Source organism: Cheilinus undulatus, linkage group 11 (genome assembly GCF_018320785.1).
Source record: "Cheilinus undulatus linkage group 11, ASM1832078v1, whole genome shotgun sequence".
Classification (NCBI taxonomy): Eukaryota; Metazoa; Chordata; class Actinopteri; order Labriformes; family Labridae; genus Cheilinus; species Cheilinus undulatus.
Window position 1 is genome coordinate 4989386 of NC_054875.1, and position 27355 is coordinate 5016740.

General features: G+C 40.2%; 1 protein-coding gene across 1 annotated transcript in view; it reads left to right on the forward strand.

Annotated features, from left to right (window-relative positions):
* The window catches only part of LOC121517687 (plexin-B1-like), a 139946-nt gene that overhangs the window by 106068 nt on the left and 6523 nt on the right, over nucleotides 1-27355 (forward strand). Inside the window, exons 15-39 of the mRNA XM_041799652.1 lie at nucleotides 1037-1159; nucleotides 5389-5482; nucleotides 5565-5734; nucleotides 10136-10287; nucleotides 10371-10476; nucleotides 11661-11797; nucleotides 13012-13185; nucleotides 15304-15538; nucleotides 15637-15879; nucleotides 15983-16159; nucleotides 16292-16440; nucleotides 16526-16626; nucleotides 17738-17955; nucleotides 18155-18333; nucleotides 18428-18494; nucleotides 19022-19168; nucleotides 19781-19955; nucleotides 20274-20377; nucleotides 20462-20546; nucleotides 20976-21148; nucleotides 21531-21691; nucleotides 23335-23482; nucleotides 23851-23915; nucleotides 26876-26951; nucleotides 27153-27227. Of these exons, the coding sequence (XP_041655586.1) occupies nucleotides 1037-1159; nucleotides 5389-5482; nucleotides 5565-5734; nucleotides 10136-10287; nucleotides 10371-10476; nucleotides 11661-11797; nucleotides 13012-13185; nucleotides 15304-15538; nucleotides 15637-15879; nucleotides 15983-16159; nucleotides 16292-16440; nucleotides 16526-16626; nucleotides 17738-17955; nucleotides 18155-18333; nucleotides 18428-18494; nucleotides 19022-19168; nucleotides 19781-19955; nucleotides 20274-20377; nucleotides 20462-20546; nucleotides 20976-21148; nucleotides 21531-21691; nucleotides 23335-23482; nucleotides 23851-23915; nucleotides 26876-26951; nucleotides 27153-27227 (3534 nt within the window). The remainder of the gene's footprint in view (nucleotides 1-1036; nucleotides 1160-5388; nucleotides 5483-5564; nucleotides 5735-10135; nucleotides 10288-10370; nucleotides 10477-11660; nucleotides 11798-13011; nucleotides 13186-15303; nucleotides 15539-15636; nucleotides 15880-15982; nucleotides 16160-16291; nucleotides 16441-16525; nucleotides 16627-17737; nucleotides 17956-18154; nucleotides 18334-18427; nucleotides 18495-19021; nucleotides 19169-19780; nucleotides 19956-20273; nucleotides 20378-20461; nucleotides 20547-20975; nucleotides 21149-21530; nucleotides 21692-23334; nucleotides 23483-23850; nucleotides 23916-26875; nucleotides 26952-27152; nucleotides 27228-27355) is intronic.

The following is a 27355-nucleotide window of genomic DNA, read 5'->3' on the forward strand; positions in this document are numbered from 1 at the left end:
ATTCTTTGACCTGTAATTTGAGTCAAAATACTGGTTTAAAACTTTTTTTGCAGCAGAGATGTCATATATGACATATGCAATCATTCAAGACCTGCTTTTTAGAATAGTCTACAAAAAACCCTTTCTTCTTTTTTTTTTTTTACATTTTTCTGAATATGATGAAAATTTTCATTCCCTTCAATACAATAATTCATATCCAATTTGCAATAGGAGTCAAAAGCATTTTTCAAAATTGTTCAGCCCTAACCTTGCAAAGCAGATGGATATGCCCGTTTCCCTGTTTTTCACTGGCGAATCCATCTTGCTCCCGTCTGAACCGTTTGGGCCCGGTTAGACAGTGACAGGACCAATCAGTGACGAGGGGCAGTGCTGTCAGGCGCAGCAGTGTCGTTACGTAAACAAACAGCAGCAAGAGCTGGTGCAGTTATGGAGGAAGAGATTAGCGTGGATGCTGCAAAAGTGCCAGTTTTATCAGAACTTGACAACATCTCTTTGTTAAAAGAACAAAGAACAGCAGTGAGTTTTCTTTTCAAAAATGACAAAAGTCGAATACTTACATGTTTATAGTTGCCATGTTTCGCGTTATTCCTCACTAGCTGTGCACACGGAGCTTGATAGCAGCTACGTCACGTGTTTTGTTGCTCTTATTGGCCCGTAGAGATGTGACAGACAGAACGTTCATCCAATCCCACTCCGAGTTTTTTTTCAAATCCTCTGCCTTTTCGCAAACATTTCCTATTGAAGCCTTTCCAGATGGATGTGTGAAACAAATCCATCTGGCGTGTCAGGTTAGTTCGGCCCTAGTTTTATATAATAATGTGTTGGTTATGAGATAGAATGATTTGTCGCTTGTGTTTGTAGTAAAATACATAAGATCACAAACTTAAGGAATAATTGCATTAAAATCGCATTATTGGGGAAAAAACTACAATTAGATTATTTTCCCAAATCATTCAGCCCTAATCAATAATCAGAATTACACAGAATGAGTTTAAACCATCTTTTTTCCTGTTTTTTTTTTTTTGTGCGTTTATAGGACAAGAGTCTGGACTACGAGTGCGTGTTGGATGTGGAGAATGAGTCGGTGGTGGTGGACGCTGCTGTGGAGCTGGATGCTACAGAACCATCCGTCTTCTTAATCACCTGCCAACCACACCAGGTCACTATAAGATTGGTTTAGTCTTATTTATTATTATTTAATGATTTAATACTGGGTCTTTAAATCTCCTGAATTCCTGAACTAAAACTAGAATAAAAAATATGTAATACAAAAATCCATGTTTATCATATATAAGCCAAAACTGCCTTTTGATTCAAGTATTAGCGTTAATACATTATGTGGAATTAAGGTCTGATACTATTTTTTCAGTCATTTTAATCCTGTGCTTTTTTCCTTAAGTCTATTGTAGTTAAGCTACTATAGCAAGTCTGATGCTGTGGGAACAAGTCAAGTCATCTACACTCTGTTATATCAGACATTTCACTTTTTTAACATCCTTTGTAGCTTTTTTTCATTTCTCTCTGCTGAGAAGTGTCAAATAGTGTAATGTCCAATGTGCCTTGGACAAGGAATGAAAACATTAGATATTTCATGAAAAATTAATCCTGATCATTGTACTGTCAAGGAATTTGTGGCTGATTCAGAGCACAGACAGGTTCGTGTAGATAAAGGCTTAATGAGGAAGGTTTCTGATGGACAGATACATCAGATTAAGAAAACAGCTGCTAAAATGCCATTACAAAGCAGCAAACAGGTATTTGAAGCTGCTGGTGCCTCTGGAGTCCCACCAACCTCAAGGTGTAGGATAGGGGTGCACCGATCGATCGGTCAAAATCAGAATCGGTGCCGATTTCCTTAATTTTGGGGGATCGGCAATCGGCCGATACTTACATATGAAGATCGGTGGATAAGATCGGTTTATCTACCTCTACCTACTAAAATGTGGAAAATGAAAGACTAAAGGATTTATTGGTTTGGACAGCAATGCTCTAAACTTTTCATTTATATTTGAGAGAACTATCTCATGTGCAGTTAAAACAACAAGTTTGTATTGTTTCATGGATATTGTTCAGTATTTTTCAATAAAATAAGATTGGAACATTGAAGGTGTATGCTGTCAGTTATAAAAACAAAAAATCGGTATTGGCCAAAATCGGAATCGGCAGGTCAGGCTTTTTAAAGATCGGTGATCGGTGATTGGCCAGAAAATTGCAATCGGTGCACCCCTAGTGTAGGATCCTCCAGAGGCTTGCAGTCGTGCATTAACCTACAATTCGGCCGCCCGATCCAATGCTCACAAGCAGAAACGGTTGCAGTGGGCCCAGAAATACATGAAGACTCATTTTCAAACAGTCTTGTTGACTGATGAGTGCCGTGCAACCCTGGATGGTCCAGATGGAGGAGTAGTGGATGGTTGGTGGATGGCCACCATGTCCCAACAAGGCTGCGACGTCAGCAAGGAGGGGGCAGAGTCATGTTTTGGGCCGGATTCATAAGGAGAGAGCTGGTAGGCCCCTTTAGGTCCCTGAAGGTGTGAAAATGACCTCGGCAAAGTATATAGAGTTTCTGACTGACCCCTTTCTTCCATGGTACAAAAAGAAGAACAGTGCCTTCTGTAGCAAATTTTTCTTCATGCATGACAATGCACCATCTCATGCTGCAGAGAGTCCCTCTGTGTCATTGGCTGCTATGGGCATAAAAGGAGAGAAACTCATGGTGTGGCCCCCATCTTCCCCTGACCTCAACCCTACTGAGAACCTTTGGAGCATCCTTAAGCTAAAGATCTATGAGGGTGGGAGGCAGTTCACATCAAAACAGCAGCTCTGGGAGGATATTCCGACATCCTGTGAAGAAATTCAAGCAGAAACTCTCCAAAAACTCACAAGTTCAATGGATGCAAGAATAGTGAAGGTGATATCAAAGAAGGGCTCCTATGTTAACATGGAACTTGGCCTGTTCAGATATTACTGATTGAAATAGCTTTGATTTCAGTAAATATGACCTCCTGATGCTGCAAATTCAACAAATGACCATTTTCGGTTCTTTACAACAAATAAAATGTTTTAAAACTCTGTCGTGCTTAATAATGTGGAACAGTGCATTTTGAGGTTTTTATTTTTTTAAAAATGAGGGTTAGCATTATGAAGTTTGTTTAAAAACATTTGAATTATGCTCTAACGGCTGATGACTTGAAAAATACTCTGTCATTTGCATTCATATTTAGGAAATAAGAGAAGAATGTCATTTGCTTAATAATGTGGAAAGCAGTGTAGTTTAAACCACCGCTGCAGCAGCAGTGCAGAATTTTGCTTGCCTCTTTTACTTAATCTTTTATCTTGTGATGATGGAGTCCATCCATCCATCCATCTTCTTCCGCTTATCCGAGATCGGGTCGCAGGGGCAGCAGCCTAAGCAGGGAATCCCAGACTTCCCTCTCTCCAGCCACTTCGTCCAGCTCTTCCCAGGGGATCCTGAGGCGTTCCCAGGCCAGCCAAGTGACATAGTCTCTCCAGTGTTTCCTGGGTCTTCCCCGGGGCCTCCTCCCAGTGGGACTTGCCCGGAACACCTCACCAGGGAGGCGTCCAGGAGGCATCCGGACCAGATGCCCGAGCCACCTCATCTGGCTCCTCTCAACGCGGAGGAGCAGCGGCTCTACATTGAGTCTCTCCTGGATGGCCGAGCTTCTCTCCCTATCTCTAAGGGAGAGCCCAGAGACCCTACGGAGGAAACTCATTTCAGCTGCCTGTATCCGCGATCTCGTTCTTTGGGTCCCTACCCACAGCTCATGACCATAGGTGAGGGTGGGAACGTAGATCGACCGGTAAATTGAGAGCTTCGCCGTTTCGCCTCAGCTCTTTCTTCACCATGACAGACCGATGCAGAGACCGCATCACTGCTGACGCCGCACCGATCCGCCTGTCGATCTCCTGCTTCATTCTTCCCTCACTCGTGAACAAGACCCCGAGATACTTGAACTCCTCCACTTGGGGCAGGATCTCATTCCCAACCTGGAGAGGGCATTTCACCCTTTTCTGACTGAGGACCATGGCCTCAGATTTGGAGGTGCTGATTCTCATCCCAGTCGCTTCACACTCGGTTGCAAACCGTTCCAGTGAGAGCTGGAGGTCCCGGTCTGATGAAGCCAACAGGACCACATCATCCACGAAAAGCAGAGACCTAATCCTGAGGCCACCAAACCGGACGCCCTCAACGCCCTGGCTGCGCCTAGAAATTCTGTCCATAAAAGTTCTGAACAGAATCGGTGACAAAGGGCAGCCCTGGTGGAGTCCAACACGCACCAGGAACGAGTCCGACTTACTTCCAGCAATGCGGACCAAGCTCTGGCACCGGTCAGGGGGTCCGGCACCCCATACTCCCAAAGCACCCTCCACAGGATTCCTCGTGGGACACGGTCGAATGCCTTCTCCAGATCCACAAAACACATGGAGACTGGTTGGGCAAACTCCCATGCACCCTCTAGGACCCTACCGAGAGTGTAGAGTTGGTCCACTGTTCCACGACCAGGACGAAAACCACATTGCTCCTCCTGAATCTGAGGATCGACTATCTGATGGACCCTCCTCTCTAGAACCCCCGAATAGACCTTACTGGGAAGGCTGAGGAGTGTGATCCCCCTATAATTGGAACACACCCTCCGGTCCCCCTTCTTAAAGAGGGGAACCACCACCCCAGTCTGCCAGTCCAGGGGCACTGTCCCTGATGTCCACGCGATGTTGCAAAGGCGTGTCAGCCAAGACAGCCCTACAATATCCAGGGTCTTGAGGAACTCAGGGCGTTCCCAGCAGACCCTCACCATACGTTTGGGCCTGCCAGGTCTGACAGGCTTCCTCCCCCACCAGCGGAGCCAACTCACCACCAGGTGGTAATCAGTTGACAGCTCCGCCCCTCTCTTTACCCGAGTGTCCAGGACATATGGCCGCAAGTCCGATGATACAACTACAAAGTCGATGATGGAGTCAACTCCACTTAACTCCAGTAAAATGATAACAGTAACTTTATTTATGATTTACTTTCCTAAACACAGGAAGGGCTTTCTAAAATAAATCAAGACAAGAGCTCAGAGGAAGTTAAGACAATAAATTAAAGGATAAGATCGAGGATTTTAAAACAGAAAATTTCTGGCATCGTTCACAATGACACTAAGTCAGAGTAAATCAATCAGACATGCCATATTTAAAAAGAATCTGTAAACTGTCTTTCTTCATTATGGGCCTTCATGTTTCCTTGGCTCTGCCTTTTATTAGCTTTTAAAGCAGATAATTTAACACAATCAGAGGCTGTTTTGTGCATGAGTGTGCATATCATCAGCTGGTTTTGTCCATTAGTAGTGATGCTCAGTCTGTTTATCTGTCCTTGCTATTTTTCAGTACGCTTATTCATCTTCAGTGGAGGAATATCCGGCCATGATCAATGTAAGGAGAAAGAACTACTTCCTCATTGACAGCCCCGAGGATCTCTATGGTGAGAACTTGACATGACGACATATTTGCTCCACATTAGGCAGATATAAAGTCCTCACAGACTTACCTTCCTCTTGTTTCAGTGACCTTGTTTAACTGCTCCGTGGGTCGCTCAGATTGCAGCCGATGCCGCACCGCTGATCCAAAGTACGGCTGTGTTTGGTGTGGTGGTGCTGCCACTTCTCACTGCGTGTACCAGGACTCCTGCAGCGATAAGATCCAGCACACCTGTCCTGCACCCGTTATTCACTTTGTAAGAATCTCTTACCATCTCTAAGAACTCATGCTGATATTTTTGCATTTCTGGGAAAGAAAAGGCAGGAAACATTAGGCAGAGGAGGAAGAATGAAGCACTTAAGGATTTAATTTTTTATGTCTGGACTTTGTCCTGGAAAACATCCCCATCAGAAAAACCAGAGATATTCTCAACTGTCATCTTAGTTTGACTCAAGTACATTATAAAGAGAGGTCATAACTATTTATGGCTCAATCAGCTGCACAACATGTCAAAGTTCTTTAAAAAAGGTAGATTGATGCATGAATAGAAGCAAATTTTATTGACCCCTGTGACGTTCCAGAGTCCAGTACGGTCAGATGTTTTATTTTAAGATGCACCATTTAGTGTGTTTACATGGACTTTAGTGTCCCAAATTGGATTTTTTTTTTTTTAAATCCTGTGTTAAGACATCAGGCATCATTCATTTTATTGCCCAAGTATGCTTATGCAACAAGGAATCTGACTCTGGTTAGCTTTACTCTCAATGAACCAGAAATGTCATTGAACAATTATTGAACAATGACTGAACATTTAGATACAAAAATAAATTAAACTGATAAAAAATAGTATGAATATATGTACAAGCTCTTGTTAGATATTTTTCTAGTATAATCAGTTCAGTGTGCATTGATAGTATGGTTATTAGATGTGCAAGAATGCTGACTAGACTTGATCATGATCTAAGATAGATAAGATAATTTAAGGTAGTTTGCATGATATTGGTGCACATATGCATGCAAATGTGAAGTTGAGATGAGGCATTTTACTGCAGGAACACTTGCAGAAACCATTGTCTGTCAACACAGGTAGCTGTTCCATCCACAAATGCAAGTTGAAGCTAGATCATGCAGAGAAGAAGCCATAAGTGAACAGGATGCAGAAATGCCACCATCTTCTCTGGACCAAAGCTTGTTTAAAATGGAATGAGGCAAAATGGAAAACTGTTCTGTGGTCAGATGAATCAAAAATTCAATTAATTTGGAAACCACTTGGACAATCCAGCTCCCAGAAAAGTTGAGCAGCTAGAATCCTACATCAGACAAGAATGGGACAACATTCCTCTCCTAATACTCAAACAACTGGTCTCCTCACTTCCAGACCTTTGTTGAAAGAAGAGGGGATGCTACACAGTGGTTAACATGGCCGTGTCCCTACTTTTTTGAGATTTGTTGTTGCCATAACTTTAAAAATAATGAGATATTTTTAATATAATGACATCTCATGCGCATTTTTATGTTCTACTGTGCACAAAATATGGGTTTATCACATTTGCACTGGGGGTGCACCGATCGGCCAAAATCGGAATTGGCACCGATTTCCTTAATTTTGGGGGATCGGTGATCCGATACTTAGATAAGATTGGTGGATAAGATCGGTTTCATATGTACCTCTACCTACTAAAATGTGAAAAATTATAGACTAAAGGAACTGATGTAATTTAGTAGTTTGGACAGCAATGCTCTAAACTTTTCATTTGTATTTGAGAGAACTACCTCATGTGCAGTTAAAACAAGTTTGTATTGTTTCACGGGTATTGTTCAATGTTTTTCAATAAAACAAGATTGGAACATTGAAGGTGTATGCTGTTAGTTATAAAAAAAATTGGTATCGGCCAAAATCAGAATCAGCAGGTCAGACTTTTTAAAGATCGGTGATCGGTAATCGGCTAGAAAATTGCAATCGGTGCACCCCTAATTTGCATTCTATTTTATTTGCATTTTTTCACAGCGCCTCAAATCTTTTTGAAATTGAGATTATTTGTTGTTTATGCACCAGTTTCATACACCATGCACCAGGTTTTTAAAAATCTCTGTCCATTGTTATGAACCAGAGCTACAAAATCCACCTTAGTGGTGACAGACCTTAGAGCAAGAACCCTCATAATCATGATGAAAATGTGGGTACTCTAGCGTTTTCATGCCTGTATGTCATGAAATAACCCAATAGCGCCCCCTAACACTCCCTGCAGCCTTTCAAGCAGGTTTGAGCTGAATGCATGAAAATGGCTGCACACGTATATCATGTCCAAATGAAGGAAAAAGCCTCTTATCCTCATGGTGAAAAATGTTCAGGAGCAGAATTAATCACAGTCGAAGGTCAAATTTTTTGCCTTTTTTTGGTGAATCACTGGTGTCGAGTGTGACCAGACAGACCCAAGGTTTGTTTTTATCCTTGACAAATTGAGTAAGCTCAACCTAGACAACCTTAGGAGTCTGGAAACTTCATATTGTGAATTTAATTTAAGTATGTATATAGGTCAGGAGCATTTAGCGTTTTATAGATAGCTAATAAGATTTAACATGAGCCAGGCAGACAGGAAGAGAGAGTGCTGGTTTAAAGACTGGTGTAATGTGCTCCATTGTCTCCATTGTCTTGTTGTAGCGAGAAAATGAACTGCAGCTGTCTGATTGATTTTTCCTTAAGATATATAAAGACACCCAAAGCTCCCATACGATTATGTAGCCTGCTGAAAATGAATAATTTAGACGTCTGTTTAGGAAATGACTTCTTACTGTTTGAACTTAGATCCAAGGCTGAGATTTGTAGCTTAATTTGTAGCTTTGTTTATTAAATGATAGATTTGAAGTTCAACCTTAGACTTGAGATTTTCTGCCTCAGCCCATGACTAGTCTGAAGTGACCCAGGGCCCAGAGCTGAGCTCAGCTGGACCAGGATCCCTGTGCCTTCCCTCAGTCTGGGTAAGGCTCAGAAGAAGTCAAAGGAGTCTGGCACACATTATTATATTTCCCCCTACATTTGTCTAATTTTTCTTGAACTAACTGGTCTTCTTACTAAATATTACAGCACTGTTCACTGTTTAGTAGTAGCTTTTGAAATTGCAGGCTGCTCCACTCTGTTAGTAAGCGGTGTAATAGTGCAGTGATGAAGAGGGAGGAGGGTGCAGGAATATGCACAGGTGTAGAAAATAGAAGGCAAATACTTTAATACAGTGGTTCTCAACCTTTTCAGCCCGTGACTCCAAAAAGAGACCGGGGACCCCCCACTGTACCTGAAGGTGGTTGAACACAGACATATATGTTCAAGAATAGTCATGTGCAGACAAGGCAGCCCATAAGGGGGTATAAAAGGGAGAGCTTTCTGGGATCCAGCCAAACTGGAATCAGCAAAATCATGGTCCATTGTAGAGTTAAGCTGTGATATCCATGTGTTATATTTAACCTGAATAATATAGAATGGGTTAGAAAATGTAAAAAAAAATGTGGTGGAATAGGTGGTGAATTGGAGTGTTAAAGTAGCAGAAATTGATTAAAAGTGTTAAAATTAGATAAAAGTGGCAAAAAATGGCAAAACAGGGTTAAAGTGGCAAAAACTGGCACAGAAATTGGTAAAAGGGGATTAAGAAGTGTCAAAAATAGGTTAAAAGTAGCAATAATATGTGGAAAATTTGGTGAAATTGGATTTAAAAGTGAGAGAAAGTGTATTAAACTTGCAAAAACTGGCATTACAAATAGTGAAATGTGGTTACAATGGGTACAAATTGGCATAAAAAGTGGTAAAAAGGAGTTAATAGTGGCAATAGCGGCCATTATTAGTGGCAATAATGGTTCAACAGAGGCAAGACTAGGTGGAAATGGTTTAAGATTGACAAAAAATGGGTTTGGAGTGCCAAAAACTGTGTTAAAATTGGAAGGAAAAAGTGATGAAAATGGGTTCAGATTTGGCAAAATTGGGGTAAAGTAAAAAAGTAGTAAAAAAAAAACAAAGAGAGGCAGGAATGGATCCAAATTGATGAAAAGCTGCAAATACTAGTGACAAAACTGGGTGGGACAAAATCATTTCAAAAATATTCTTAGGTTTTTGAGGCACCTGGCAACCCCTTCTAAGTGTCTTGCAACCCCCGATGGGATCCCGACCTCCACATTGAGAACCACTGCTTTAATAGATGCTCTGTTCCAATGTTACTCAGTTTACTAATAAAGTGTGGGAAGAAGAGTGCAGATTGTAGTGTCTGTTAACATACTGGTAATCTCCAAAAACCTCAGTGTGTTCAGTGTACTGTAATGTCTGCGCATCTGCTCCTCATCCTCACAGATCTAATAATGTTAAACAATGAATGGGTCACATCTGTAACATATGCTTCATTAAGATCTCATCTGGGCAGATTTCTGTTATTACAACATCTCTGAATTGCAGGTTAAACTTGTAAAACGGATTGATGTAGGGTGTAAGTTGGGCCCAAGCTCATAAACACAGTCAGTGCAGCAGCACCGGTGCAGGCTTTGAGAGAACGTGCAGAGGCTCTGGTAGGGCTGGGTTGCAGTTTTTGGCCCATTGTGTCGCCTGATCTTCAAAATAAATATGAGTTCTTGTTGACCTATATTTGACTTTAAGTTTGCATTGACTCTTGTGTTCCAGTTGGACCCAGTGTCAGGTCCCGTGGAGGGTGGGACAGTGGTGACTATTTCAGGCTCTAACCTCGGTCAGAGAGCTGAAGACATCCAGAACTCGGTCACTGTTGCCGGAGTCCCCTGCAGCGTCATCCACAGCAGATATGAAGTCTCCTCAAGGTTAGCCATCAGTGCAGCTCCTTATATGCTGAGTTTAAGATTGTCTTTTTCTATTCTGCCAATTTTCTGCCCTCGTCTTACAGAATCGTTTGTGAGACTACGAGCAGCGGAGGAGAGAGGAGCGGTCAGGCTTCGGTCAAAGTGAGGGGAGGAGGACTCGGACTGTCGGCTCAGATCTTCAGCTTTCAGGTAAATGCATGAAACCAGGACACTAAGAGAATTAAGTTAATCTTTTTAAAATAAACAGAGGACAACTAGTGTGATCATTTTCTGCCTTAAAAAATACAAATGGTTTCCAAAACATGCCAACGCCTGTAAAGCACTTCTAATCCCGCATGCATCAGGATGTACCTGGTGCTCACTTCTCCTCTACCCTCTAGCTTTATTTCAGGAGCATTTCTCCAATGAGAACACAGCAGGTCTGAATTTTACATGACAGTTTTAAAATTTAAACACCATACCTTGAGATTTTTTGTTTTTGCAAATCCAAATCTGTACTCTGTGGATGCAGCCTGCACAAACAAACCTAGCAGCTCACTCCAGAACCCAAAAAGGCTTTTTAAATGTTAATCAGGTAAAATTTATGGAGTTATGCTTTTTGGTTTCTGCAGACAGTAGAGGATAACCTGCTTACTTAATTGTTAGTAAGCTCACTAAACATCTGCTGCAGCCTTTAAGCTAGTGCTCTTATAATTATGCTGGAGCGAGTAAACAAGCATTTAAAAAACAAAGACGTCTCCAGGGGGTTTTCACACCCAGATCACAAGCAGCGCTCTCTTTGAATTCTTGCGTGTTTCCTCTCTGAGTTTGGCTCAGATGAAAATATGAGAGCTGCTGGGTGTGGACCCAAACAGACGCACAGAGACTCTGCTGATGGGGGAGCCGAATCCCCAGACCAATCCAGTAATGCCTCATTTGTAATGATACAAATGCGGTCTGTCAGCGACCCATCACGACTTGAGGAACATTGAGAGTGATTGTTGGGAGCAAACCTCATAGCTGATGAAGGTCCCTGTTTGTTTATTTTTCAAACTTCTGAGTAATTAAGGTAATGACAGCTCCCAGCGTCTGTTAATTAGCTCTCACTGAAACTCTGAGAACCACGGCAATGCAATAAAGTAACATGTCTCCCTATTTACATTGCAGTAAAAGGATTGTAAGTTTGACGACAGCCGTAATTAATTGGCCCTAGCGACAAGCTAATTAATTGCTTTACGACAGGCCGGCTGGGAGGCAGCCTTCCAGGTTTTCCCAGAATGCCCTGCTGTCTGTTTTATCTTCACAATAAATCACCCGCCCTGTATCGGAGTATTGATTAAACTTTTCTTATGCATTTGATCTTTTAACTCTGGTCTTTAATTCTCCTTCCTCAGGATCCTGTACTGAGCAGCGTCTTCCCCCAGAGAGGGCCCAAAGCGGGGGGCTCTGCTCTCACCATCAGAGGCCGGAGGCTGAGGACCGGACACCCCAGTGAAGTCAGCGTCCTGATCGGAGGAGTGCCGTGCATGGTGTAAGTGTCTATAACAGTGTTACTCAACCCTGCTCAACCAAAGAGCCAAATTGTTGAAAAATACCTTTGCAAGAGCCACAATCTAAGCGACAAAAAGTGGCAAAACAGCTAGAAGTAGCAATAAAAATAAGATAAAGATGGCATAAATAGTCCAAAAGTGGCAAAAAATGGCAAAAAATATAGAGAGAAGTGACTAAAATGGGCAAAAAGCAGTCAAGAGTTGCAAAATAGGGCAAAAAATAGGAAACAAGTAGTATTTTTTTTATACTAAACGTAGCTTAAATGGGCAAAAAAAATGGTAAAAGGGGGCAAAAATGGGATAAAAGTGGCAAAATGGAGGAAAAGTGTCAAAAAGACTGCAAAAATGGGTAAAAAAATGAGAGAAAAGTGACTAAAATGGCCAAAAAGCAGTCAAGAGTGGCAAAATAGGGCAAAAAAGAGGAACCAAGTGGTATTTAACGGCAAAAGGTAGCTTAAATTGGCAAAAAAGTGGTGAAAAAAATGGTAAGAAGTGGCCAAAATGGTCCAGAAGTGGCAAAAAGGTGGCAAAAAAACGAGAGAAAAATGACTAAAATGGGCAAAGAAATAGGAAACAAGTGGTATTTAACTATATAAGGGATCTTTAATGGGCAAAAAATGGTGAAAAAATGGTGTAAACGGGCCAAAATGGTATAAAAGTGGCAAAAATTGGGGCGCGCCGGTGGTCGAGTGGTTAAGGCGCACACCATGTACATGGGCAGCACAGGTTCGAATCCGGTCTGGGGCCCCCCGCCGCACGTCTCCCCCCCACTCTCGTCCCCGTTTCCAAGTCCATCCACTGTCCTCCTCTGTCTAATAACGGCATGAAAAGGCCCAAAAACAAATGTTAAAAAAAAAAAAAAGTGGCAAAAATGGGAAAAAAATAGGACAAAAAGTGGTATCTAATGGCAAAAGTAGCTTAATCAGGTGAAAAGTGGCAAAAAATGGTGAAAAAGGGCAAACATTGGATAAATGCAGCAAAAATTGAATAAATGGGACAGTTAAGTTTCACAATTAAAGCCTTCTGTATAAGTGTGGGAAGCAAACTGATTCATGTGACTAATTTTTAGGTCAAAGTTTCCCTTGCTAAGGTTTTCTGGGGGAATAATATTTAAAATTAAGAAATAAAAGAGCCACACATAATCACAAAAGAGCCGCATGTGGCTCCAGTGCTTTCAAATCTCTGTTCTGTCCAGGCTGAACATCGCTGAAGACCACATCCGCTGTCTGACCAGAGGCAGCAACAGAACAGGAGAGCATGGCATCATTGTGCGGTTTGGTGGAGCAGAGCGCCATCTACAGGGTTTGGTCTATCATTACACCCCAAACCCCAACATCACAATGGCTGCACCGTCAAAAAGCTTCCTCAAGTAAGTTCCCTGTCTTTAAAAACATTCTTAAATCCCTCAAATTTTAAATATCTACTGTTTATTTGCTTTTATAGAGTTTACACAGTTTCACACCCACTGCTTAAGAGAATTCTGGTATTTTTAAAGCTTGACCTCATTTGTACATGTTTAAATAATCGGAATCAGAAAAGCCAGGATTGTTAATTTTAATACTTGTTAAAAATCAAACAATAAAGACATCTGTTTTGATATCTCAGCAACAAAAATGATCTCCTGGACAACCAAAATTAGTGGATGTATTTTTAGAAACACTTTAGATTGGTTCACCAAACATAGGGCAAGATTTGACATACTAGTTATAGTAATAAAAGCCAAAACAAATGTTATTTTTCTTAAATATTTCCTCTGCACTTTTAATAAACCAGCAGAAGTGTATACAGTGATTCTGCTAATTATAATCTATATATGTCATATTCAGGTATTTTTATCAGCAGCAGTGTTTGTGCAGGGCTGTGAGGCTGTCATCGGCTTGCAGGTTGACATGGGAAAATCTCTATCTCTCCTCTGCTCTCTGTCTGTCTCTAACAGACACGAACATTAATGTGTGCATCTTAAAGTGTTGCTAAAGAGAATTAGAAAAACATATTTGCTGACTGATGAATTAAACTGCAGCAGTATTGCTGCAAAAGACTGACTGAAGAACTTGCTGACAGGTTGACAAAAAGATTGCAAAGTTAAGAGGGAATCCTACACAACAGATGAGTTATGAAGAATTAAATAAACCCAGGGTCAGACTAATTGTCTGGTTTGGAAGTGATTAATGCTCCAGGACTTTGCTTCAGCCAACACCGACCAGATTTAATTATGCAATCTGGCTGCTTTTTAATGGGAAACAGTCAGTGCTAATCCATTATATTTGGTTTTCTTCTTAAAACATTGTAAAACATTAATTTTATTATTTTATGTCATCTATTTAAATCATGTGGAACACATTGTTGGAGAGGTCTCATTTTCAATGGTGCTGAAGTATAGACAACAACAGAACAGATATAAATGAAAACAAGCAGATTCAACTTGTAAAGAGGCAAGATAACATTTATCTACTGGAATACTTTTAAAACACATTGTTAGTATTTTTCCATTAGGACAGAAATTGTCTAACAGTAAGTTTTATGTTTGAAAAAAGTCAGATTTTGTCATTTGACACAGTTTAAAGTTAATTTTTAAGGTTAACTGTTTAGAGTCAGTGCTTTTAATGGATTCATATCAACAGAACATGAAAAGAAGAGACCTGCATTTTCACCATTATATAAACTCTCCACCCCATTCATAGTACCCATGATGCTTTGCATGAAACGTGGGTGCAACTTTCGGTCCTTTCTGTCCAAACAGGACTTTGCAAAGAAACGAGATGTTAAATGTGATTATTAGAGCAATTTGGAGATTAACGTATAGTATAAACTTTGTCTGTTACACCTCAAACAGGATAATTATTTCTCCACCCTCTACTAGAGAGGACAAAGTGAAGAAATTAGCTCAGATAGCCTACAGAAGCATACTTAGCTAACTTTATCAGCTTTGTATCAGTATAGTAATAGACATGGGTGTAGCAAGGGGTGGGGGGTGGCAGTGGTCCTTAAGAGGCCTGTAATTTTATTTATTTTTTCTTAGTAAATAATGTCACTATTGAATCAAAGGCAACTAAATTAACTGGTTAATGTATTTTTTTTTTTTCAAACAGAGTTAAAACAATACCAGGGAGCCCAAGTACTTCCCTCTGAAATGTCCGAAGAAAGTTAGGATAGTGGAGGATTGGAAATCAGGGACAGAGAGCAAGATGATGAGGATGTAGGAGAAGAGAGCAGGGACAGAGAGCAAGAAGAGGAGGATGGAGGAGAAGGAACCAAGATGTTTGATTTAACAAAAAGTAAAGCAGTATTTATCACAGCAAATATTTAATGTTTTTCAAAACAATGCTGCTGATGCTTAATCCTCGTAGTAAGACCTTGTAAGAATCAGGTTTTTGCTGATATTGTTACTGAACTCGACGTTCCACCCACATTCATAGCTACAGTTGACCCCTCCAAGGACTAAGGTGGAAAGTGAAGAAAGTAATGACTTTCCTCTTTTCTCCGTCAGTGGGGGCAGAATCATCAGAGTCTCAGGTCAGAACCTCGATGTGGTACAGGAGCCCAAAATGAGAGTCACTCTCAGTCCTCCTGATACCCTCCCTCCCAGGAGGAGGAGGAGCTCCATCAAGAGGAAAGAGTGGAGCCTGAACAGAGACCAGAATCTTCTGAGTTCAGTGAAGAGATGGAGGAGGATCGTCCCAGAGGCTGACTGCCCCGAGGGAATGCTCTGTCACGTCAAACAGGTGATTTTAGTACGATAATGTCTAAGAAAACATGTTTGAATGTACTGGTTTGGATGGCGATTGTGATCATGAATTCCTGTTCCTGTGCTCTCCTCCAGTACGAGTCTCTCTGCATGGTGAACAGCTCCTCTCTCATCTCGTGTCCGACCCCCGCTGTGGGTCAAGAAGCCAGGAGGGCAAGGGTTAAAGTCCACTTCCTGTTGGACAGCCTCCATTTTGACTTTAGCAGCGTGGGGAACGAAGCCTTCAGCTATGAGCCGAACCCACACCTCTACCCCCTGAACCGGAACGACCCCAGCAAACCGTACCACCACAAACCTGGAAGCATCATCTCTGTGGAGGTGATAAAAACTCCTTTTTAGTTGAATAATTCCAGTGTCTAAATGCTGCAGTTTTCCCCCTGGAGAATCACGCTGTATGTTTTTTTTATGTTTCCTCCTTTAGGGCGAGAATCTGGATCTAGCCATCTACAAACACGAGGTGGAGGCTCGGATAGGGGACGGGATATGCTCGGTGAAGACCCTAACCCATAACCACTTGTACTGTGAGCCACCAGCTCAGCAGCCGTCAGTCCAAAGCAGCAAGAAACAGGACGGCATGGACAGTCTGCCTGAGTTCACGGTGAGCTAACGTTGCTAATGCAGATAGAGAACAACATTCAGCAAATAAGGAGCATGGATGCAGGATTTTATGGTTAAGGATTGCACCGTAGTGCTGCATCCAAGTAGTGAAAGCCACTTTTATACTTTCCAGGTGAAAATGGGGAATCTGAACTTCACCCTGGGCAGAGTGCAGTACGACACTCAGGCTCAGTCCACATTCCCTCTGGAGGCTCAGGTTGGAGTTGGGGTGGGAGCCTCTATAGTGGCTCTCATTGTGCTCATCATAGTGCTCATATACAGGTAAGTGAATGCTAGACAAAGTCAGCATCTTAACTTATACTTCCTCTACTAAAATGGCATGGCTGTGCATCCTTTTATTATTCAGGAGGAAGAGCAAACAGGCCATGAGGGACTATAAGAAGGTTCAAATCCAGCTGGAGAACCTGGAGACCAGTGTGAGGGATCGATGTAAGAAGGAGTTTACAGGTATGATCCAAGTCTTCTTTTTAACATTCAGTCATAGTCCTTAAACAGTGACACTCAACGTGTGGCTCTTTGGCGAGGATTTATGGCTCTCTAACGTCTTTATTTGAAAAATTTTTCCCCCAGAAAACCTTAAAAAAGGTCAACTTTAACCTCAGAAATGATCCATTAATCAGTTTATGTCCCACACTTATAGTATAGTTGGCTTAAATTGTCAACCTTTATTTCTTTTTTTGTTTGTATATTTCCATTGCCCTTACTTGCAATTTTTGCCATTTTTAATCTATTATTACATCTTATTAAGCCCAAGTTTGCCATTTCTTTTGTAACCTTTTTGCCAGTTTTTTCCATTTTTGTCCTGCTTTTTGCTATTTTTTTCCACTTTTTTGCCCCTTCTCACCCACTAAGCTTTTTTTCCATTACATTTCTATTCCACTTTTTCCCATTTTTGCCCATTTAGTCTCTTTTCACTCATTTTTTGCCACATTTTTACCTTTTTAAACATTTTTACCACCTGTAACTTATTTTTAATCAATTTTGCCTCTTTTTTACCAGTTTTTGACAGTTTTACCACTTTAACCATTTTAGTTTTTTTCACTCATTTTTTTTTGCCATATTTTGATACTTTTTTTTTTTTACCAATTTTGCCACCTGTAAGTCATTTTTTGTTATCAATTTTTGCCATTTACCACCTCTTTTTGCCTTTTTTATCCCGCTTTTTGCAATTTTCAAACTCTCCCCTTTTTGCCATTTTTTTCCTCTTCTTGCATATTTAAGTAGCCATTTCCATTTTTGCCACTTTTGCCCATTTGAGTTCCTCGCTTTTTGCCACATTTTTACCTTTTTTTGGCCATTTTTAACCACATGTAACTAATTATTTAATCAATTCTGCCACTTTTTTCACCATTTTTTGCCACTCGTCTGCTGCTTTTGGACCATTTTACCACTTGAACTTATTTTTATTATCACTTTAACCCATTTTCGCCACTTTTCACCACTTAGATTGTGGCTCTTGCAAAGGAATATTTTAAATAATTTGCCTTTTCGGTTGAGCAGGGTTGAGTAACACTGTCCAAAAATAAACTCAAATCTGTATTCTCCTTCCCTCCTTCAGACCTGATGACAGAGATGATGGACATGTCCAGTGACCTGGTCGGTTCAGGGATTCCCTTCCTGGATTATAGAGCATATGCAGAGCGTATTTTCTTCCCAGGCCACCAGGAGTCGCCACTGAGGCGAGATCTGGACGTCCCAGAGAGCAGACGGCAGACTGTTGAGCAAGGCCTGGTTCAGCTGTCCAACCTGCTCAACAGTAAACTGTTTCTCACCAAGGTCAGACAGCAAGGAGTTACTGAATAAAATGCTTGTTTTGAGCTTGCAACTATTTGTAGACTGAAAGGAAAGCTATTTACAGACACAAAACACTTTATTAAGTGGAGAAGTCCTCAGATATTTCTTGCCAAGAGTTTTCTGTCATAGGAAAAAGACGTAAATGTCATACATAATGTTCGTATCCATGTTTTTGTTGTAGTTTATTCACACTCTGGAGGTCCAGCGGACCTTCTCCCCCCGGGATCGAGCCTATGTGGCGTCTCTGTTGACTGTAGCTCTTCATGGTAAACTGGAGTACTTCACAGACATCCTGAAGACTCTGCTGAATGATCTGGTGGAGCAATACGTGGCCAAAAACCCCAAACTGATGCTCAGGAGGTGAGTGAGAGTGTCGGTACTTCTGTTAAAAGAGACTCATTTTCTTTAATCTCATGTTGTGGACTTACATGTGGAATAATTTTAATTTTTCCAGAACTGAATCAGTGGTTGAGAAGCTCCTAACAAACTGGATGTCCATCTGTCTGTTTACCTTCCTAAGGGTACGTTTTAATTTTTTTCTTTCTTTTATATCTGTTCAAAGATTTAGGGTGCACTCACATTAGTCCCAGTTGCCCCGTCCCGTATTGTGAGGCAAGCTTGTTTCCCCATCCCAGTTCCTCTGCAGGCCTGCTCTAAGCCCAACCAGGCCTGAGCATAGAAAATGTCATCACATCGTTGAATGACGCTTATTCAGTTTACAGCGTGCACTGTCTTGCAGTGTCAGCACGATGGAGAAATACACAGACAACACAGCAGCAGCTGTACTCTCTTTTGCTTTCTTTAAAAATATTTTGGTCAGATGCAATTGTTTAATCAATTATACATCACCTCCCTGTTGCGCACCTATGCATGTGCATGCATGCACAATTGTACCATGTCATGCTAGACTCTTCTGTCTCTAGAGCCAGAAAAGATAAGCCTTGGTTCATTGTCACAGCCAAAGAGAAGCAGGTGTATTGACTGACTATTAGATCTAACTGTTTTTGCTTGGACACAGTTGACTCTTCGTCTTTCTATCCTTGTCCAGGAATCAGCCGGAGAGTCGTTCTACATGCTGTTCAGAGCGATAAAGCACCAGGTGGATAAAGGACCTGTGGACGCTGTGACAGGGAAAGCCAAGTACACTCTGAACGACAACAGACTGCTGCGAGAGGATGTGGAGTACCGCACACTGGTGAGGAAACACTAGGGATGGGAATCAAGAAAAGTTTCTATTTGGTTCAATCCACTGACATCATTTACATTTAATCTTAACAATTCCCTTATCAATGCCTAAAGTCCACATGCCTTGAAAAATCACGATCCCACGAGATGCAGTCAGCGAAGCGAGTAAGAACAGAGAAGTCGAGGAATTAAACATGGCCGACAGTCACAAAAGCAGGCTAAAGTGGTCGAAAGTGCGGCTTTATTTCTCAAAAATGATGCAAGAAGAGTGATGTGCAACATCTGTCGAACAGTGGTGTCATGCAAGGAATGCATCTTTTTGCAAAAGAACTGTTAATTTTATGCAAGAGTTCAATTCTATTTCATGTCATATACGCATTTCACTGGAACAGCTTGGTTCACAGCATGTTTGCTGTTTTTTTATGACCCATAAACATAGTCTGTTGAGAAGTATTTTTGAAATGAAGGTAGGAATTAACCTTGAACTGTCTTGAAACCTAGTTAGGTCCTTCTTTCTTGAATTTCACTGCAAGTTTTACTGAACATTTCCCCACTACTGAACGCTGCAGAGTGGCATAGTGGCATTCACACTCCTAATCTGCTCTCCTGCTCATCTCCTCAGACCCTGAATGTCATGATGCCAGCTGCAGCCGCCACTGGAGGTGCTATAAACCAGACTGTACCTGCAAAAGTCCTGGACTGTGACACCATCACGCAGGTGAAGGAGAAACTTCTGGAACAAACCTGGAAGGGAACGTCTTACTCTCAGAGGCCGCACATTGACTCACTACATCTTGGTATGTACAGTTTGACTTAGTCCATCACCAAATATTATGAATGTAACAGTCATTTACTAGTATTTTCTGCAAACACAGACTTAAAATAAGGAAATAAATAGTGCAGATAGTTCTTGGTGAAGATAATTAAAGCAGAAGTGGAGTATGCAAACACAAGATTTTATCAAAAGATAACCAAGCCTTTCCTCCTGCACTTCAAAAATGATGGAGAAGTAAATTCGTTCATTGCACTGTGTTTCTGATGGATTTAATTTGTAAAATTTGTTTAATTTGTAGTTTTGCATAATCATAAGGTCACAAAATCCTTTCTCCCTGCAGAGTGGCGTGCAGGTGTTGCAGGTCACCTGATCCTATCAGATGAGGATCTGACATCAGTTGTGCAAGGCTCCTGGAAACGTTTGAATACACTGCAGCATTACAAGGTCTGTGAAAGACATTCAGAGATGAACCTGAGTGAATATGAGAGTGAAGTAGTACACCGAATTAAAGCTTTGATAAAACTGCAGGTTCCTGATGGAGCGACGGTGGCCCTCGTCCCGAGAAACACCAAACATCTCCTCCATGACAGCCACGACTACATGCCTGGAGAGAGTGAGTCATGTATTTTTAAATATGTTTTTTTTTTAAATAAACGTTAATGTTGTGTGCATAGACAGTAGCATATGTGTGTTACTAAACTGAATATACCCACCTTAATGCATTTAGTTGATATGTTGCATTGGCTCAAAATGACCACAAGAGGTCACTGTTGGACAGCATTCACAGACAGGATGTTCTGTTTCACTGTGTTGCATGAAGTGGAACTTTAATGGCATTTTTCTACAAAAGAAGAAATTTGGACAAAACTGCTGAATGAAGAGTAATTTATAGATCAGATGTACTTTAAAATAGTCAAAGTTTCAACACTGAGAGTTTAAATATTCTGTCCAGTCACTGAAATGTCTGTAACTCAGCTGCTTTTCCTGTGTGTCTTGAACCAAACTAAAATCTTACTTCTTGACCTGCTGTCTCTTCTACCAGAGACCCCCATGCTGGATGACGGGGAGGAAGGCGGGGTGAGACTTTGGCATCTTGTTAAAGCCAGTGAGGAGTCGGAGCTGCCGAAGCACAGGAGAGGCAGCGTGAGGGAGAGAGGGGGAGAGAGGGCCAAGGCCATCCCTGAGATCTACCTCACGCGTCTGCTCTCCATGAAGGTAAAAAAGAACACATGCATGCTACTAATCAATGTTATGCTTTTTGGTAATGCATAAAGAGTTTTGCATACTAAAATTTAAAGAGATGACCACATTTTTCCTCATGAGAGTCAGGCTAACATTGGTCAAGTTTGTGTGACCTCCGGGTAGCTGAGTGGACCAGGACCAACATGTGTAGTTCTTCTTTTGGGATTTTTCAAAAGACCAAATCAGACTTGAACACACAAAGTCCATTAACTATTAACAAAGAGGCTCCATAAACAAAACCTTCTTGACAGTGCTTCAGCTAAGAGTGTGTTTGTAACAAACTCATTATGTGATTGCCTTTGTGTAACTTGTCTCAGTCTCGTTTTTGTGTCTCTGTCTTTCTCCTTGCTCTCAGGGCACGCTGCAGAAGTTTGTGGATGATTTATTCACGGCCATCCTCAGCACCAGTCGTCCCGTACCTCTGGCTGTCAAATACTTCTTTGACTTGTTGGACGAGCAGGCTCTGCAGCACAGCATCACAGACCCAGAGACCATCCACATCTGGAAAACCAACAGGTAACTGACCCACAGCTGCTGCAGGATGAGAAAGGTGTCAATGTTTGGAAACAGGCAGATCGTGCCGACTTGTGGTGGGTCGTCATGCAAGGAGAGTTATAAACATGCTTCATGAGGGATTAAATCTGATGGTTTATGACTGTACCTGCAAAGCCAGCACACACAGGACATGTGGACAACAGCTGATCTGGTTTTGAGAAACTTTCTGAGGCTAAAAATCCATATTTTAAAAAAATCTGTTTTAATTGCTTCATGGTATAAGATTGATAGTAAAAATGTGCTGGTCCACTGTTGTTTTTCTTGAATTATAAAGGATAGGAAGGAGAAACCCTTTCAGAACATATTGGATGTTGATAGCCTCTAAATATTTTAACATTAGATTTGTTGAGTCTCTTTTGAGGTAGTCAAATTTCTTTTTTTTTTTGATGATTTTTAATGCACCATAAAAACATTCATTCTATTATTTAATAATAAGTACAATGCAATACTTTAAAGACTGCAGATCTTCAGTCATTATTTCAAACAAAAAGCTATCATGAATATAAAAGACTGACAAACTAAATTGCATAAATACATTGGCAGTGTTTTGGTACTGAAAAATGCCCAATTTATTTGTGCAATTTTGACAGTATGCTGGTTTGCTTGAGATTTCATTAACTGAAAACCAAGATATTATCCAAACTTTGCGTGCAAAGGACTTTATTTTTATTACCAGAGTGTAGACACAGGTACTAATAGTCTTTGATTCATACTAGAACGGTACTGAATTTAAAAATCTGATATGGTGACTGACTGGCTGAAAAAATAGTTTGTTTTAAAAATCTTCATAAGAGTAAAGTTGTATGCTGTTTTGACTGTGCACCAGCTGTAAAGCTCAGTTCAGACCAGAGATCCACAACAAGACAAGCTGAAACCTACAGTTACTTGCAAAGGGACACTCTGCAACCAGCTCACAGCACTGCCAATGAGGAAGACGATGCATCGTTTCCATAGCGAAGACTTTTACTGTCACTAAATTTAATGTGACTTTTTAAAAGTCATTGCTCAATCATTCTGATCTACAGGAAGGACAGTGCTGCCCTTTTTTGCTGCATCTTTATCCTTGTAGTGATGCATAAAACCAGGCTTCATGAGGGTGATGCCTCACTGATTCCCCTCTCTTAAAGATGCTGCATGCATCTTATTCTAATGTTGCAGCACTATTTCACTCACCATGGCACATGCAAACACAAAATTGCTTTGCTAGCTAAGTCTTAGTATAGCAAAGAAATCTGCAGATTTTTTTATATCTACGGACAAATTTAGCTACTAAAGCCTTGTGTTTCTCATGTGTTAGCTAGTATTGTGCTGCAAGTCCTGCTTAAACTAAGAAAAGCAGTTTCAGCACAGAGGTCTTTAATTTCAATGAGGTTTTCTTGGTTAGATAAAGTCAAATAACAATACAGCTAAGGCCCTAGTTTGGACATCCCTGGTCTACACAAATCTGATCTGAACTGGCCTTGAAACCAAAACTTCATTAAACCTAAAAGAAAGTGCAGCGAAGTTTGTTTGAAGCAACCCAAAAAGGCTGAACTAAAGACTTTGCTTCTTTTGTGTCCTGTAAAAAAAATCAGCTTTTTGCACGTCCTTGCCTTTTTGAACAGTTTGCCACTGCGGTTCTGGATCAACATCCTGAAGAACCCTCAGTTCATCTTCGATGTGCAGACCTCAGACCACGTGGATGCTGTTCTGTCTGTTATCGCTCAGACCTTCATGGACTCTTGCACCATCGCTGACCACAAACTGGGACGGGTGAGCCCAGCTCTTTAACTGACTCAGTGTGCTAACTGATGATATTATAGAACTATATCATTGAATATCTCTGGCGCTTACAGATCTGAATCCTTCTAATGAAATATAATGTTAAATGATGTAAATATAAAACACTAAAACCCCCAAAGGTTGCTCCATGTCCCTCTGTCCCAGCCTACCTATGAAGGCAACAGTAGCCCAAAAATAAATCTAAACAAAGCAAAACACATGTCTTTTCCTGTCACTGTAAAGAACGTGCAGTCTTATCCCCCAGCTGTGTTTTTCTCCTGATGCATGGTGAAAATGTCTCCCTATGACCTTTGTTTTTACATTCTGGACATGTTTTTCCATTTGTCTTCCATGCACAGGATTCTCCCATCAACAAGTTGCTGTACGCCAGAGACATCCCGCGCTACAAACAGATGGTGGAGAGGTAAGAATATGGCAGCCAGTTGCTCCACTGACCCCGGGCATGAAAAACGCTGGGGGAGGAAAGGGAGAGAGAGGGGGGAGAGTGAGGCCCAGGACAATCTGTCAGTGCCAGACAGGGTAGACTGAGCCCGCGAGGCTTCCATGCATGGATGGAGGGAGAGCAGACTGCTACACTTACTGCTGTCTGCTGCACACTGGACCCTGCAGATTACACCACTGATGTATTAGAACCTGACAAACACCATTTAGAAACAACCTCTGTGCCTGTTTAGAAGATTATTAATCTTATCTATACAAAGGAGGAAAACCGCTTAAAGAAACTATCCTGTTTCTTAACACATTACATCTAACTTATATGCAATTTATGATAAGTAAGGGGTCACTGCAAGAAAGTTGATCAGAAATTACTGTTTAGATGTATCTAAAATGAAAATGCATTAGCAAAAGCATTAAAAAAAGGATGACATCTCTTCCACAGTCATATTGCAGGTTGGAAAATGAGTTACCTTCTATGTTAAAAGCAAAAACAGTAAAACAATGTTCAAGCAGACTTTAGGGATCTGCTGAATTTTCAAAAACACTTAACTAGTCTTCAACTTTAATAAAAGCATGTGCGAGCTGTGCTTTTATGTTGCAGGAAACTCCCAGAAATACGTCTATATCTAAAATCCAAAACTCCGGCATTGTCCTTTTAACACTTCTGATATGATATCAGTACTTTCTTCAATTCTTCTGGTTTATTAAATCAGCGTTTCTCAACCTTTCTCTGTCAAAGCACCCCTGAAAAATGTGAACTATCTCTAGTCACCCCTGCCTTTGATGGTGAATTGATATAAATGACATCTTATACCTCAGAAGGATTTATGTAGCATTGGTATTAACACAATGAATCTCTAAAAAACTCTTTCATAACCGGGTTAATATCTGGGTTCCAAATTGAAGTGATCCTGACGGTCTCCTGAACAAACTAGCAAGAGTAAAATCCGTCAAACACACCTCATCCTACAGGAAAATCTGTCACTGTAATCTTAAGAACTATCAGAGAATCAAGCCTTTGCTGAGTTTGGTCAGAAGAGTAAAATTGGGCCCAAAACTGGCAAAATTTCCTTTAGTTTTCTCCCACTTCAGTTTAGATTCACAGCCCTCATCAGCTTCTTACTTCCAGCAGGAGGCAGCAAAGACTTAGCAACTTATATTTCTGATGTTGGTGTGATTTAAACAAGTTCATGTTTTCTACTATGTACACCAGGGAAAGACAACTTTGGTTACCTAGAGGGCTGCATTAGTTTTATTGTCAGTGACAAAGGGCCAAATTGTTACACATTGTTGGATATTAATATTTATGAATACCCAACAATGGATATTTATGAAGATAAACATACTTATTTTTATTCAGTTTAATACCTGTGATTACTAATAATTCCATTAAATGTTGCTTTCCTGTTAGTTAATCATACAAACATTAATGCTTTTAAACTCAAGTTCAAATAGAAAGTGTATTTAATTAGACATGCATGGAATAAAATCAGTTTCAAGCTGCTTTCAATGCAGCGAACACGATGCTTACTTGGTATTTTACTTGCATATATTTAAAAGTGCATCAAGTGATGCATATTTAATTTTTTTCACACAACAATTGCTGCTGGTTGAATCTACTAAAAGGAAAAAAAAAAGAACAAAATCAATTTAATAAATGAAAATGATAAATGGAGAATGAGTAAAAAAGGAAAATGGTAAAGAAAAAGAAAAACAATTAAACTAATACAATTTATACAAAAATAAATCAAAATGCTGGATTAAAATAAATCAATAAATGATAAATATTTAGATGAAATATTTATCATTTATTGATTTATTTTAATAAATGATAAATGAATGATAAATATTTAGATGAAATATAAACACAAAAAATAAGTCAATTGTTATTTTTTTAAATAAAATTAAGTAAATACAATTTTAAAAAGAGAACTACTATAGATTAATTTTAAATAAAATAAGTTTAAAGAATTATGCATGAAATAAAATAAAATATTTTCATATTTTAATAATTATAACTTTGATATTTAATTATTTAAATGAAATAAGAATACTAAAAATAAGTCGTATTGGTCAAAAATTAAAAAGAAATTAAAAAAGAAAAAAATTAACCAATAAAATGAAATAAAAACAATCATGAAAAAAATAGAAGCAATTTAAAAGTTAATGAATTGCCATTTTCAATTGAATAAAAACTTTAAAAAAGCTAAAAGTAAATACAATGAAAATACAAAATAGAAGTAATTTTTCAAAAAAATAAAAAGAGAAATTGAAATAAAATATACTGTTTTAATGAAGTCAAACACTTAATAAAATTACTAACCATATACCAGTAGGAAAAGATCATGAGAAATGTTTTTGTTTCATGCTTTCATGGCAGATTTTGACTGTTTTCTTAAGGTTTATTTTAGTATGAAGCAAGTAAACTGTGTCTACACACTACAGCATTTATAGCCTTAGCTTATTTGCAATGCCTGTTCAAATTTATTATTTATTTATATTTGAAATTGACTTTGGGGCCACATTTAATGAGGTGTGGTGCTACATGTGGCCCCTGGGCCGCCAGTTGCCCAGCCCTGATGTACACCTGACACACTTTATGTGATTCTGTTATTTTGTCTTCATGTGGACACATTTTTATAAAGACCTGGTGAAACTGGTGGCTGTGTGTGGGCTTACCACTCCAAAAAGATATTAATAAAGCAGCTTAAAGTCTTTACAATAACAGTCAGTACTGACTGCTAATAAATGTATCCTCTGCTGTGAATGAAGTAGACTGGCATTCAATTCTATACACATTCAAGGATATACTGTATTATGTAAAGAAAGTCAGTGTAAATAGAACAGGGAGTATTTTACAGTGTATTTCTGTGCTGTTTCTGTTTATCTGTCTTCTTACACCTGTCCCCCTCCCCCCCTCCGCAGGTACTATGCAGACATCCGTCAGACCATCTCAGCCAGTGACCAGGAGATGAACTCCGCTCTAGCAGAACTCTCTCGTGTACGTTACCCGCTCTTGTCCTCCAGTTTTGTAAAAAATAACTTTTTAGTTGCAGGGTTGAAGCCATAAATCATTTCAGGGCTCTCTGGGTTTGTGCCTAACAAGCTACATGTGGAGTCTGAAATGAAATATGAATGAAAACCAATGCAGTTTTTAACACCCCAGCCCCCCTGACGCTCTATTTTTACTCTCTTAAAACAGAATTATACCGCTGAGGTCAACTGCCTAGTGGCTTTACACGAGCTGTACAAGTACATCAACAAATACTACGATCAAGTAAGTATAACCAAAAACATGACCGCTGGGTTTGACCATATGCTGAGCTGTGGTAAGGATGCATCTCAACATCATTCACCATCTCTGGGTCTCTTCAAGTGTTCACAGAGAGACAGTTGTGAAATATT